The following is a 15,276-nucleotide window of genomic DNA, read 5'->3' on the forward strand; positions in this document are numbered from 1 at the left end:
GACTGCGTGCTGCCCGAGTCCCAGAACTGGATTAGTTTGAGACATGCACTAAGGAATAATGGAAGTCAGAAAAAGAAACAGAACGGGAAGGTAAGACAAGCTGAAGCAGAGAGAAAGAAGCAGACCTTTCCAAGTCAGCGCTCACGGAACTGAGGCCATACAAGCCAGAAGGCAGCATGGGCTACTTGGTAGAACAGGTATCTTCTGAAGTTAGGTGCAGTAATTACTACTTGTGCTTTTAACACACACGAAGTAGGCTCAGGGAAATCAAAGCCTGGTACATCAAACAGTTGGATTTTTGATAAAGCAGCCCAGAAATCTGCTCAATGCAGCTGACACCTTTTATAGGTGCAGAAACACAGCTGGAATAGCACTAATACCACAGTGATCACTGACACAGGGAAAGACAAGGAAGCACCACAAGGGATTCTGGATCCTTCCCTCCCCTTTATTACATATAGGCAGAAAACAGTGTTTTTCTCCTGTTTGCTTACAAAGGAAAGGAACACAGAGCTTCAAGTCATTTCACACAATTCTGCGTGCAGCTTGGGTGAACTGCTAGCTGGCTACAGCACGCCTTCTCTGGTGGGAGTCTGCACTCTGAACAGAAGTGACAGAGAAGCCAGAACTGATGCAGCACCTAGCGACACCAGTAAAAACTTCACCTCTCCTCCAGGGCTAGGGTTGGGTCATCTTTCATAAATGGAGCATAGGAACTCCATCCCTAGCTTACTACTCACCCAAGCTGCCATCCACATGGCTTTAGCAGTGGACCTTGGTACAGGAGGCAGCACAGAAATGAATGCTAATGAGAATACATTCCAAGTCAGGGAGAGGCAGAGAGACAGCAGGACTGGTTACAGATGAACACATAACTAGTCACCCCCTGCTATCCACAAGCTCTGTGTGCAAAAAGCCCAGCTGATTACACATTCCTCTCCTGAGGGAATTACTTTATTCATGATAGGTATCAGGCTTTGTGCTCTTCCACCTGCAAATAAAAAAGTGACCTGCAAAAGATGACGATTTCAACTTCCAATAGGTAAAGGCAGCACCTAAACAACTTCTTCAGTTCCTGTGCTAGTTTTCTTTTACTTTTTTTTTCCCCCTCCATTAGAAACATTTACAGGGTTTTAGTCTGGGTTGTTTTTGGTAACCCATAATCTTACAACATCACCTTTGAAGGCAAGGTTAAGACTGCTATATGAAACCATTCACCAACCAAAACAATGGCCTTTTCCCCCACCCCAAAACACAACATCAGAGCTCAAAGCAGATCATCCTGCAGCTCCCCAGGAGTTCTGCAAATAGAGAAGATACAAAAATAGCAAACAGCTCAAACTTCAAGTAAGAGCAAGCAGAAAATTGTTTTGTATTGACTGCAAGCCTTTGTCACCAGAGGCAGCATAAGAAACTCCTTCATTTAAAAATCTTTTGCAGGTCTCCCTTTTAAGGCCTTAGTGTCATTACAGAAAGAGGAATTAGTTTAGTCTTGTGCTTGCAGTTGCTGCCCCCTAGTGCAGCAACAAAATCTCCTACAATTTAACAGTTACAGTGTCTAGCTGTCCACAACCGTGCAAAACACAGACAGGAAGGGATTGAGCTATCAACAGGTGTTTAAGCTTGTTGCAGATAAGTTATGTCAAGGACAGTACTCATGTGCCAAGTGTTTTAAACAACCACACAAACAGCCAAATGTTGAGCAACTGCAATACTGCTGCAACTCAGATTCTCAACATCAGCCACAGGGAAAAAAGAAAAAAAAAGAAAAGAAAAAAAAGAAAAATCAAGCACTGTTATGGACATAGAAGAGTTTATCTTCACTGGGCAGAATAGTGAGAATTGCATTCCCAGAAGGAAGATTGGATGTTGCAGGTGACTTGGGATAACAAGTCAAATCGAGACCAGTGCAGATGTTGGCACAGAGATGACAAACACCAGCTGGGGCCAGTTCCAGAGTGGATTGTCATGGCAGAAGATCCTGTTGCTTAGTAAAGTGATATCCACAAAGAAGAGCGGAGCACTACCCCTCTCTCCCAGAGTTCAGTCATTAGTTAAGGAACCTTAAAACAACTTCTCAAGCTGCAGCAACAGGGTAACTGTTGGGTCTTTAGAGATTCAGTCCCAGAGCTGTTTTGGGTTCACAGGAAGCAGAGGGAGTCTTTTGTACCAAATCTATAAAGAAAACCACAACAGAAAGACATCAGTTTTCATCAGTAAGATGGACTAGATCAATCACATCCACAACTAACAAACACAATTTCAGAGCTCCACAATATTTCAATATTTGATTGCATTCTTTTGAAAAATCCATGCTTCGTGTTTCATATGCAATGGTAAACTTTGTTCTGCTGTGAAACTTGAGAATATCAGCTGCCCAAGGAACAAAACTAAGCGGACAGTCTTGAATAATCATTAACAGATTTCTCAAAAGAAAATTAAAAACTATTTACCCCAGTCCAAGACAGGACTGCTAAAGTCAGCATGCAGTTTAAGCCTCAAAAGTCTGATCATTCACTGTTACTAAATAAAACCTAGGTCAGCACTAGTTTAAGCAGAGATCACACCTATAAGACATGAGACATAGTAAGCATTCCAGAAGGAGAGAGACAGAAGATGCTGTACACTTAATACCCAGAGGCATGAAAACACTGGCTTGTTTTATCGCTGTACCATAAGATAATATAAACTCTACCCGGCTTTGCACAAATTTTGTTAAACAAAAAAGATCTAATCAAAGTACTGGCTCTTTGGTAGAGCCTTCAACCTTCTCTGCACACCACAGTAAGAAATGCAAGTAAAACTTCTAACACAGAGGACAGCCCTCTCAAGACTGAAGTTGGTAGTAGAGAGGTAATGCCACTAAGCACCTGGCAGGAATACCAGGAGAGCTAGCTTCCAACTGTGAAGCTAGAAATGGGAAAGATTGGCTTAGGCTTCACCTCTGCTAGACATCTTCCATTTTGTAAGGTTGTCATTGAATCCTAACAATGGCTAGCTAACACAGGCTGCCAACATCCATACCTCCATCTGAAAGAGAGAGCTTTTCTAATTCAGCTTCAAGTTCGGCATCAGAAATGGCAGGATTCAGCGGCTTCTCAGGAACAGGAGGCAGATCTACAGACTCCTTAGTTGAGTCCTGGAGGAGGCTATCCAGCTCTTTCTCGAGCTCCTCAGCATCCATCTCTGCCAATTAAAGAAAACATTCAGTTCCAAGCAGAAATAAGCAGCACCTCCACAGCATATGATAAAGGCAGCAGGCCTCCTTCTAGCTGCAAGGAGAATCCTCTGCAACACCTGAGGAGGAGAGATCCAGTCTTGCTTTCACCCTGCACAGGTTCTTTGATCCCTGGACAGGCACTTATCACATAAATTAAAGCCTAAGTTTAACAGAGGTATTATTCCCCATCACTTCCACTACTGATAAAAGAAGCACCTCCTCATGCTTCCTCCACGGTCAAAAATCCACTCCTGATCTCAGGGAGAACTATCCCTGGAGAAGCTTTTGTGCTGAGGCATCTAAGGGAAGGAAAACCTTTCAGCAAAGGCAAACAAGCTGCACCAACAGATAGGCCAGACAAAAAAGAACATCACGAGCAGCTGCCACTCTAAAAATAGGTTTTAAAAAAAGAAAACGTTATACAACTCTGAATTGAAATCCATCAGCAGTCAGAGGCCTGCAGGGATTTGGAGATGCACAAATACCAATTCCCCTACAACCAACAGTCAGAGAAGAGAGCTCCTTGTCAATTCTCACTTCTTCTAAAGACACCAATAGCTACATTCCTGATGTTTCAGCAGCTGCCTGTATTCCCAGGACAGAGAGCCAGACATAAGCAGGGAAGGCGGGGAACAGCAGTAGCATCTCAGACCAGCAATGGTCAGAGAGAGAAAAGAAAGGATGAGCAAAGCATGAAAACCCCAAAACATACCTAGACCATTGATCCCCACTCCAGCCAGCGTCTGAGCTACTTCATCTTGAGTGTCACAGAGCTGAGGAGAAATACACAAAGCTTGATATAGAACATAAGATCAGCTTATGTCTTGGTGTAGCCAGTTACAGCAATAGTAGAGATTTAAGGAAAAAAAAAAAAGAAAATGAAAAAACTAATCAAAAGTTGACTTAAGGGCAACAGGTACTGGTGCAAAAGAGATCCAACATGACTGGAGTTTTAGTAGTGGAAGAAACATGGAAGATGATTTAACAAGTACTACAAGATTGTAGGTTAGGCCATTTTAAGCCCCTGTTTTATGCATTTAGTTGCATTTCAGTTTCCAAAAGCATGACTTATTTTTAAAATACATCACGTTAAACACTCGCTAACAAGAGTTGTGCACTTGCATAAACATAACTAACCAGAAGAACACATGAAGTACATCAGTTTAGTGTACTGGCCAGCAATAAATGAAAATATGTATAACCAAATACAGCCATTTATTTGAAGATTTCTGCTCTCTTGTTTAAAGAGATCAAGATTAAGTCAGTTTGCTCTGATAACATATGGAACAGAAACAGAACAGTGCCAAAAGCCTCAGTATTAATATCTGGGCAAATTTTCTATGTGCATCCACCCACTACTTGCTCGTTCATTTAGATGTGCTCTTATTTCAGTACCTCTTGTATCTGATCCACCAGGTTCTCAGCCTTCTCCACAGTTATATCCTTCATAGACAGTTTCAGAGCTCCCACACCAGCCTGATACGCATTAAATACCTTAACAAAGGGAAAGATGCATAATGCTGAATGAGTAAGAGCAAACAACAGGCAGTGCAAGCTTCTCTCGAGACCCATGATCCAAGCAGAGCCTTCACAGCAGTATTAGCACAGAAGGCAAAAATGGAGCCCCAATGGGATTTCCTCATACCAATTTCCCAAGATCAGACTTGCTGTCTCCTAGAGCAAAGGAAAGAGTCTCACTAGCTTGCTTGCACCTGTCAGACGTGAGTCCAACAATCAAGCAAAGCAGCACAAATGAAAGGAATGGAGCTAAAGCAAGAAGCAGAAAACAAAATGAACACCCTACCATCTGGTCAGTCTGGGAGGCATATATACGATCCAAGATCCCTTGCACTGCATCCAGCTTGGAATGAAGCTCTTCGATGCGCCTTTCTGTCCTTCGTTTGGACTTCAAATATCTCAGCGCCTGGAGATATTAGATACACAGGCTTGGATCACAAACCAGCAGCAGCCAAAGGAAGTACATCTTTTAAGCACTGCAATCCCTGTACAGCAAGGCACATACAACAGCTGGGTATAAGAGCTAGATATTTCTATTTCTTTTCCTCATACCACTTTGGACAAATACATTCCTATTGCCACTTGAAGGAGCTCTTTGATCTCAGAAATGGACTTGTACACATCTAAGATTAAGCATACAATACCAAACACTAGGCACTATCTGTAGTGATAAAACAGTTTCAAGATGCTTAACTTGTAGTTCTTTTCAAGCAGAACAGTACTGGTACTTACCAATTGCTTTTTCCCAGCTCTACAAGCACTCCGGGCATCCTCTTTACACCTGCACAGAGGCAACAAGGAAAAGGAGCTTATTCCTTTGCAACTAGTAGTTATTTACAAATCAGCTACCACCCTTGCTACCTTGCTCTAATCTACAGGTGACTGATTAACAATATATTTCACAAATAGCCACCCTTAAGGCACTGCTGTATTTCTGCAGGCAGTCTTTGAATGCGTTCCAAATCTTTCTGCAACTTGGATATCTGCTCACTGCACATTACTTTCATGTGGATACAGAACAAGAATGGGAAAACCTGTCCTACCTCATTTACTGTAACTAGTGCATTTACCAAACAAGAAAGAATGACTGGCACTTAAAGAGGACAACTTCATTCTTTACTGTGTCACAGGAATACAAAGCTCTACATCACAGTGAAGTTCTTCCCGCCACCCTTCCCCAAATTACTTCTCTGCTTCCTGGGAAAGGGACTCCACCTTCTGTGACAGCAGCTGTTCACTTTGCATCAACTGATATACTCCAATGTCCACATCGTTCATCGGGGAGACTTTGGCATGAAGACCTCGGGCAAACTTCACTATCTAAAGAAAAAGAACCACATTGAGTCACTTGTTTCCAGAATTTGTGCTTGCGCTAGGAATATTTCCACTCGAACAGAAAGAAAAGATGTTTTGCACACCCACAGTTTTGTTTAAGGCCAATCATCATATAGTCAAGTATTACATGAGACAGGGCAAAGCCACCTCAGTGTGAAACCAGAAGGCTTTAATAGAACGCTCTGAAGATGTAAAGCTGTCCTAGTGCTTTCACAGACACTGCCGATTTAGACACCAACCGCATGGCTATGCTATGCTTTGAATGGTATATGGCAGCGTCACACTTCCAAGAACTTCAGTTCTGTGCAGTGCAGAACAGTATGGGTAAATATGCCATCTTTGAGATGGCAGAGCCTGCATTCTCTATAGTTACTGTTAAGCAGGAAAAGGCTTTTTCACGGAGAGTAGAGCACTGATTCTAACTTGCGGAACAAGTGCAACTTGGATAGTGCAAAGAATCTAATTTTCTGTAAGTTTTCAAGTGGCTATCAGGTTCTCTGCAAGACCAGTATCCTAAAATGCTGTGCAGCATTCCTGGGAATAGCCTGCAAGTATAAAGCCAAGGAACCTGCCAGTTTGCTAGCTGTCAAATTACCTGGATAATGTTACAAGTGTTTGAAGGGGGAAATAGGAACCCATCGCGCAAGGAGCATTTAATCTTGCCTATAACCAGGTTACAGTGTTGGAGTACACAGAACTGACTTTTCCAAAAACCACCAACATTTAGCCAATAGTGAGTACTTGTTCAGCTATATGAAATGCAAGACAGGATTATACCACCCAAAAGCAGTCACCTTTACCCTGTACCTTCTCTCCATTCTGTTCCAGGATTGTGACCCTCTTTTCCTTCTGCAGCTGGAGCAGCAACAAGTAGAACGTCCTTTCATCTGGACAAATGTTGGCACAAAGGGAACGCAGCTCTGAGAGGGCAACAACAGGATGAGAAGAGAATGCGGAGTTCTGATATAAGCGATAAACTTCCTCTGCCTTTTCCTGAAAGGAAGCAACAAAACTATCCGTCAGTTTACACAGAACTTTTAATTTTCCCATAAGGATTGGTGAGGCTGCACCCGCTCCCTCCCACACTTAGAAGTGAAAAGACATCACATTTGGGGGTGAGATAAGGACTTTCAAAATGAGTTGTATGTGAAATTCAGAAGGTGAGTAAGCATTCGTTCATTATGCTCTAAAAATATCACTGTTAATGGAATGCAAAATATTACAGTTTTCCTCTGGAACCAGAATCACATTATTCATGTTCCCTGTGTAAATGCCATGGAAAACAGAAGCACTACACAAGCAGCAAGTCATTCATTGCTAAACTCCTTGAAGTTTTCCCCTCAGTTTAAGCTTGTCTTTAACAAACGCTCTAGTGGTACTCAGTCATTTTGCATCATTTATATTTGGGCAGAGAAAAAAAAGAACATTTTTCCCATTTCAAGAAAGAAGCATATAACTGGAATTATAGTCCTCTTAAGATTACAGAAACAACTCTTTCTGCTTCTATCCACCTCCAAATTCCAAATCAAAGCTCGTGGTATTCCAGGCACCTTTGTAACAAGTTTCTCTCCTCTCCTATACAGACATCTCCTGAAAGGACCACAGAATGCCTACTGCAGAGAAAAGACACTGTGTGCTATCAGAGTAACTATAATAAGAGGAACACATCTGAAGAGTTCTTTCATGTCTGCCAGTCCCAGTCATTTAGAGGCCACTTGCATGCAACAGCAGCAAGTCTTGGCGCTGTTTTTAAATGGAGTAACTTCAGGATTTCTTTTTTTTTCCACTAAAAAAAAAAAGAAATAAAGAAAAGAAAAAAAAAGAAATAGCTTAGCAACACTGAGGAAATGACCCAAGGTCTCAACTGTGTCAGCACAGTGCCATCCAAGTCAGATTGAACAACAATGAGTTGTACAAATTCACAATACAACCCACCGGTCTGCTGTTAACAATGTGCCACAGAAAAGGGTCTTTGACAGGAGGTAACAGCAGTTCTAATCAAGTCTGAAAAGGCAAGCTGAAAGCAGGAGCTCCGAAGCGAAAGCAGCCTTTAATGAAGCACACGCAAGTTCAGCAGAGACATGATACACTGGACTGACAGCCAGCGACATCTAACTTACTCGTTTCTCCCCACAACAGATGGCATTTAAACTGCAAGTTTCTCTTATACACTATACTTCCACTAACTCAAACCTGGAATTTACATGGTCTCACAGCACACTATTAGGCTTCCTAGAGAGCAAGGCAAGCTTGTCATCCATTTCTTCAAAGTCAGGGGAAAGTCATTACACTAATTTCAAGGAACATCTGTAGATATGATCTATTTTTAGCCATGAGGTGTTATCTCCTATCACCTATCCCTCTAAATGCTTTTAAATACTTAAGAAGTACAGCCAAAGGCAGTCTTCTATTCAACCCTGACCTTCCTGACCTTTCCCTGTTAGCACATAAAATCACTCACATTTTTTTTTTTTTTTAATGCACAACCTAAGGAAGCTTTAGACAACACTCACCTGAAGTAGCTCCACAAAAATCAAAACTTCTTCCTCCTCGGGTACTTTACTGTCACCCAGCACACTTGACAGAGTCCACTTCAGGGGTTTCAGAATAAAGACTCCCACACCCCAAGAGATCCAGCTGCTGTCTACACTGGCCATGAAGTCTGACTCTCTCTGCATTTTGCCACGTCTATAGAAAAAAAAAAAAAACGCATACATTACACAAGTGAATATGGCCAATCCTGAATCCTAACAGAGAAAGGGAAAAAAGAGCAGCAAGTAAGAACGCTGAAGTGGACGATGATTAACTGGAACTTTGTTCTGCACATTACACATCGATAATCCTTGTAGTGTCTTCTGCTAACAGCTTATATCTGAAGTTTGACTAGTTGCTCTGTATACTAAAGTGCACAGACCGGGTTTCCTGTCCTCCCAGGCTCCCTCTCAACACAAGGATATTTTGTTTACATTTTTTTCCAAATTCACAACTTTCTCCTGTATGCTTTCTCTTCCATGAAGTTAACTGGGAAAGTCACTTTTTCACAGCACAAAGCATCTTCATGCTCTCCCATGCTCCCAATACTTATCACCTACATGCACAACCACCCCCTCCTTGCACAACACCAAGCCTCCCTTCACATTCCCCTGTACCCCTCCATTTATCCAGCATCCTGCAGTGCATCTCCCTGCCACACACACAGCGGACATCTTCCAGGGTCCCCAGAGCCTGGCACAGCACAGAACTCTCCCCGTCTGCATACATGGCACAGGGCTCCGATGCCACCTTTCACGTGGGCCCCCAGGCACCGCAAGGGCTGCCTGCGCACCCCCTGTTGCGAAGCATGCCCCCCACATCCATGCATCCCCTCCCTACAGGCATCCACCCGCATGGACCCTCCTCACACAGAGCAGCCCCTCGCATCTGTATTTCTATGAGCAGCCTCCTGCTGCAGCACCTCTGCCATGCCCAGCAGCCCCCTGGCACCTCCACCTGCGTGCACAGAGCACTCCTGCTCCCAGACGCCTCCTCCCTGCACAGGGCTCCCTCTCTACGTGCTCCCCTTGCGCAGAGCTCCCCACTCGTGCATGGGGCTCCTCTGCTCACCCCCTGCAGGCACCAGGCCCCCTCCCAAAGTCACCTTCTCATGCAAGCCCTTACACAGAGCCCCCCTCCCTGTGCCCAGCTGCATCCCCTCCCTCACAGAGGGACCTCGGGGCTCCTCTCCAGCCCCTCACTGCCCCCCAAACCCCTTCCCCCCCGAGGGGGTTCCACCGCAGGCCCAAGGATCTCCCCCTTTGGGGCATTCTGCCCCTCTTCCAGCCCTGCTTCCCTCCTCCCCACTCCAGCCCCCCTAGAGCTGCTGTCTCCCTCCCGCTCCCTCCTCCCAAACACTCCCAGCCCTATTACCACCCCCCAGGCACATTACACCCCCCCGTGCTGCCCTCCCCCCCGATCTCCAGGGCCTGCTGGCCCGCCTGCCCCCCAGACCCCTAACCTCCCCCCAGACCCGCTATCACCCTCAGTTCTCCCCCCGCAGGCCCGTAACCTCCCTCCCTAGGCCCATTCCTCCCCCCAAGCTCCCCCCAGGCCCATTCCTCCCCGCAGGCTCCCCCCCCAGGCCCGTTGCCTCCCCCCAGGCTCCCCCCCAGGCCCGTTGCCTCCCCCCAGGCTCCCCCCCAGGCCCGTTGCCTCCCCCCAGGCTCCCCCCCAGGCCCGTTCCTCCCCCCAGGTCCCCCCCCGAGGCCTGTTCCTCCCCCAGACCCCCCCGAGGCCTGTTCCTCCGCCCAGGCCCCTCCAGACCCCTTTGCCTCCCCCCCCACCCCGCCCCGGGGGCCGCCGCCGCCCCGGCTACCTGAGGAGCTCGCGGAGGACGGTGCCGAGGCCGAGCGGGACGCTGCCGCGCCGCTCGAAGCCCTGCTGCAGCTCCCGCAGGCAGGTGCGCACGGCGCCGCGGCGGCGGCCGCGGGCCAGCACCAGCCCGACCCAGAAGGCCATCTTGCTGTCCCACTCGGTGCTGTTCACCTCGCGGCTCTGCTTGAAGGCCGAGAAGAGGAAGGCCATGCGCTCGTCGTCCGTCTCCCACTCGGGCGGCAGGTCCCCCGCCGGGGCCGGCCCAGGCGCCGCCCGCCCCGGGCTGCACATCGACGCCAGCCCCCGGCTGCGCCGCCGCCTCCGCCCGCCCGGGAACCGCCGGCCCGCTGGCGAGCCGCAGCGCGCATGCGCCACGGTGTCCCCCCGCCCGCTCTTTGTGTGGACCAGCCCCGTGCCGCCTCTCCCCCCCCCACCCACCCCCGCGCCCGCCGTGGTACGGCCCTGCGCAGGCGCACCCGCCGCCGCCCGGCCGCGCGCGCGCGCGCGCCCCCCCCCCCCCCCTTTCCCGAAGTGCATCGCGGCGGCCGCGCCGGTTGCGCAAAGGGCCTCGCGGAGCCCGCCGCGCGGGGGGGGGAGGGGGCGTGACGTCACGGCGTGACGTCATGTCGTGACGTCACCGCGCGGCGGTGACGCCATTCCGCGGGGTGTGTATGTGGGGAGTGGGGGGGGGGGGGGGAAGCCGCTTCCCCGGCTGCCGCGCACCTGGCCCTGCGCGGGCTCCCGCCTCGCGATGCGTGTGGTGCTGCGCGGTGACTCGGGTTTCTGACAACGTCCCCAGAGCAAAACCCCGGGCTGCATCCAAGTTTTCCTGTCCTCCAGCTGCCCCTTTTTCCTCCCTCCCTCCCTGCCCCTGGAGCAGTGCGGGTTGGGGGATTTACGTTCCCCACCGCTGCCGGCAAAGGGCAACAGCGGACGTGCGCGGCCTGCGTCGCCTCAGCGTCAGGGTGCAGGCGGGAGCAGGGGGTACGTGGCTCTCGGCAATTTCTTAATAAAAAGTCTGACTTTTCAGAGCAAAGCTCAGTGCTGCTGAAAAATAAGGAGGCAGATGCTGGTGCTTAAGAGCAAATTTGGGGTATTTCCGTCCCATGACATTCACCATATGTGGCATTTCTTGCCCGCGAGAGACGGTGACTGATGTGTGTTTTGGGAGAAAGCTACTGCTCGCCTTTCTCAGGATCAGTCACACCCTGGGACTGAGGGGTTACTTCCACCACGGTGCCTCTCGGCAGGGACCCGGAGCCCACCGTCACGGAGCTGTGGAGGAGGCAGCTGCAAGCCAGAGGCAGAGACGGAGCAGGGAATGAAGGCAGCAAGCAGGCCGTAGGTACTTGCAAAACGGGGGTCACAGAGCTGCGACTGGAACACGGGCTGATGTCTGTGGGCTTGGGATTCCCTGTCCCTTGTGAATATACTAAACGGCTCAGGAGTCAGTCGGGTGTTGCACGGTGGAGGCAAAACCACAAACGCTGAGGGATTTTTAATTCCCTCCAGCATGTGCGAGTTGACTTTCCAGATGTCTCAGCTGTCTTTGGCATCTCTTGGAAGCACAGAAAAAAGGATGGTTTCAGCCTCTCCGTACGTGCTGCCGTTCCTCACCAGGTCTGAGGCAGGAGGATGGCATGTGAACTTTAACTGTTATGAGCTTAACCCCATAACAGCTGGGATACAAGAGCCATCCTGTGCCCATAAGGATGCTCCAGAAATCAGAAAAGGTCAGAGATGCAGGATGTGGAGCTAGTTTTGCTTTGAATTTGTATTAGAGGTATGCCCAGGGCTTTGCTGAGCTGTGCAGGAGGCTGTTCAGGCTGCAACGCTGACGTAAGGCTGCTCTCAAACACTGATGTCTTCTGGGTTTGTTTTTATTGAGATTATTCCACATTCATCATCAGAGAATCAGTCATTAATGAAGCTCTGCTGGCTCCCGTTGTCCTGGCAAGCAAAGGGCGCTGACATCTTCGGTAAACGAAAGCCACTGATGGTCCATTCAGAGGTTTTGGTAACACCACCTTGGCCCTCTTCCCCTGACCACACTTACATGCTGCAGCGACGGCAGTAGGTCCCAAAGCAGTCTTCGAACACATCCTTATACTTGTTTTAAATCAGCAAATGACTCAGCAGAGGCAGGAGTCTATTTTTATCTTCTTTCTAGCTTTCTGTGTCAAGATGAAATTTCATATTAATCCTTTCAGTGCTGTATCCCCAAAATAATGTTGCCCTGCGACTAGGAAGCACCATTCACACCAAAGGACCCGTGATCTCTGTGAACTTCAATGCCAAAACCCAGTCCAGCTGTTCCCTAAAACGGAGGGCACATTTCGGCCACAGTCAGCAAAATAAACATTGCGTCCAGGAAGCCGTACGGTGGGATCTGACCACAAGTCTCATTCAAAGGAACTGCACTGGGCTGTGTTTGCACACGTGAGAAAAACAGCCTTGAACCTGCGGTGCCAGGGGTCGTCAGACCCTGGCTTCACATCTTCAGCAATAAAAAGAGCAAAGTGATCCAGCTCCCACTGGATCAAAATCCCACCACGTAGGAAGCTCCCTATATAAGCTCTAAATTCACCTGTGAAAAAACTTTTGATAGAAGAAAGAAAATTTTAAAAATACATATTTTGGCTGAAGAACATAACATACGCTTTGAGATAATTGGGATAAAGGGACAAAAGATTCAGGACATTCTCAATGTATATAACATTGGGCACCGGGCACTGGAGGATAAAGTCCTGCTCCACCAAGTAAATTTGCCTTACTGCCTCTGGGCTAGTTTGACTGCAAGAACAGTCAGCCTGCATCTCGCCAGCTCCTGGAGTGGGATGGGATGCAGGCTTTTCTGGGGACGTGGGCAGTATCCAGCTCTTGTAATATCATGGCTTTTCCCCACAGAGACTTAGCCTGGGATGGGGCTTTCCGAGGTTTAGCAGCAGAAGGCGGAAAGAGTACGACTGACTTTTCTCAATAAGCAGGCTGGCTTTTTCAACCCGCCAAATTTTATGCAATACCCATCATTTCAAACCTCAGACTTGCCAAGCCAGCAGGTCCCTCCGCTTGGCCGAGGAGCCCGTGCTGTTGCTCCGGCGCTGCAGGTCACACTTTTAGCTGGTCTGCAACGCTGCTGCTGCCGTCAAGCGCGTGACTTTCCTTCGGCTGCTGTGACGCTCAAAGCTCCTTTTAAGTCCTGTTTCAAGGGGAGGAAATGAGAGAAGGGAGGGGAAGGCAAGGAAGGGAGTAGATCTGAGTTCAAACTTGATGTCTGCTGTTTAAAATTTCCCTTGCTTTTAGTCGAACAGGCCCTCTGGGCTGGCATTTGTAAGGAGAAATTCTTAACCCTTTCACTGGCCCAGAGACCACAGAGGTGAGGAAGGATGATAAAATTCCCCTACCTGCTCCATACCCACGAGCATCTCACAAACCGCAAAGATAAAGCAGGCTCGGGGCGTGAAAAGCGAGGTATTAACATCCTTCTCGTGCCTCGGGGGGAAGTGGGGCACAGGGAGGCTCGGTGACTTGGATCGGAGACCGTGATGCAGTGGGGAATTAAGCTCCGTTCTCAGGAGGTTCACACGCAGCAGAGTGCCCACAAGAGCATCCTCCCTCTTTTAGAGAGGAACCTGGCAGTTAAATGAAAAAAAATCATTTGTTTGCCCTGAGGGGGAAGGTCAAAATTATCAGACAGCTTCAAATCCCTTTCAGGAATCAAAAAAACAAGAAACAGAAAAATTCCGGAGGAAAATGCCGGCATTCAAAACGTGTATGTAGGCATAACCCCATCGCCTCTACAGAGGTGTACCACAGATCACAGTTAAAAGACAGATGCTTTGGAAGGGGAGATTAGAGCCACCTTCAACTCCACGCAGTCTCTTTTAGGACATAAGAGCCCAATGAGCAAACAGATGCATCATTAGGATGAAAATAGTTGGAGGGTTTGAACCCTTGAGTGCCACAGCATCAGCGAGCTCGCGTGAGGTTAACCACTAACTGTGGCAGATAGGAGTAGACTTCCCCTCAGGGCCATTATTATAATTGCCCACTGTGGGCATTTCCCACTTCGGTCTCAAGTCTCCCTGCTCCCGGCCGCGGGCAAACGGGGTCTGGGAGGCGAGCCAAGGTTCTGCTCAAAATCTTAACACTCATTTTATTTTTCCACTTGCAATAGAGCCAAGGAAGCCGGGGGAAACTTGGTATCCCAGAGCTGCTGTGGGTCCCCTCATCTTCTCCACGCACTTCATTTCTGCCTGCCGCTCCTCTTGCGGGGCGATCTCCCCAGCTTCTGAGCGGCTCCTGGTTCAGATGGAGCTGTGGAGACAGGGAGGCCAGTGGCGATAAGGGCTGGGTGCATGGCGGGAGGCCTGTCTGCGAGTGATAAAAACGCACCCCTCTCCTGCCTCTGACCAGCGTCTGCTCTGCAAATCAGCCTTAAATGGAAGTGCTCTGCCTGCCAGCTCCAGGCATGGCTGCAGCCAAGCGGTGGAAATTCTTGCTTGGTGGGTGAGTGACGTTACTGGCCCAGGGAGTCCCATGCATGGCTCCAGCGTCTGGCTGCGATGGGGCTGGGGAGCGGGAGAAGGCTCACATCACTCAACCCACTCGTTAGCTTAAATACCCACGGCCCGGCAGAAAGCCGTCTTTGTTCAGCGCTGTGGAAAAACATTATCTATGCGGTTTGTCAGCACAGATAGCTCTGCTGGTCCAGCTTCATAAGCAGAGGGAGTGAGACAGACAGGCCAAGAACTGCAGCTTCGTAACAAGCATTTGGCAGAACGAGGATTTGGAGTCGGGTTCTCCGTGTTGAGGGTTGCTCTTCCCTGCTGAGATATACCGCAGGGCACAGT

At 48.6% G+C, this 15,276-nt stretch overlaps 1 protein-coding gene across 1 annotated transcript; it reads right to left on the bottom strand.

Annotated features, from left to right (window-relative positions):
- Window positions 1-427: 427 nt before the first annotated feature.
- CHMP7 (charged multivesicular body protein 7) lies at window positions 428-10,773 on the bottom strand. Its single transcript, XM_062596920.1, has 10 exons — window positions 10,425-10,773; window positions 8,587-8,761; window positions 6,881-7,066; window positions 5,925-6,058; window positions 5,471-5,519; window positions 5,025-5,144; window positions 4,616-4,714; window positions 3,933-3,993; window positions 3,025-3,186; window positions 428-2,175 (listed from the first exon to the last, which is right to left on the bottom strand). Exons 1-10 carry the CDS (start codon window positions 10,712-10,714, stop codon window positions 2,111-2,113), a joined length of 1,341 nt encoding a protein of 446 aa, XP_062452904.1. The 5' UTR covers window positions 10,715-10,773; the 3' UTR covers window positions 428-2,110.
- Window positions 10,774-15,276: the final 4,503 nt, after the last annotated feature.

Source organism: Rhea pennata, chromosome 28 (assembly GCF_028389875.1).
Source record: "Rhea pennata isolate bPtePen1 chromosome 28, bPtePen1.pri, whole genome shotgun sequence".
Classification (NCBI taxonomy): domain Eukaryota; kingdom Metazoa; phylum Chordata; class Aves; order Rheiformes; family Rheidae; genus Rhea; species Rhea pennata.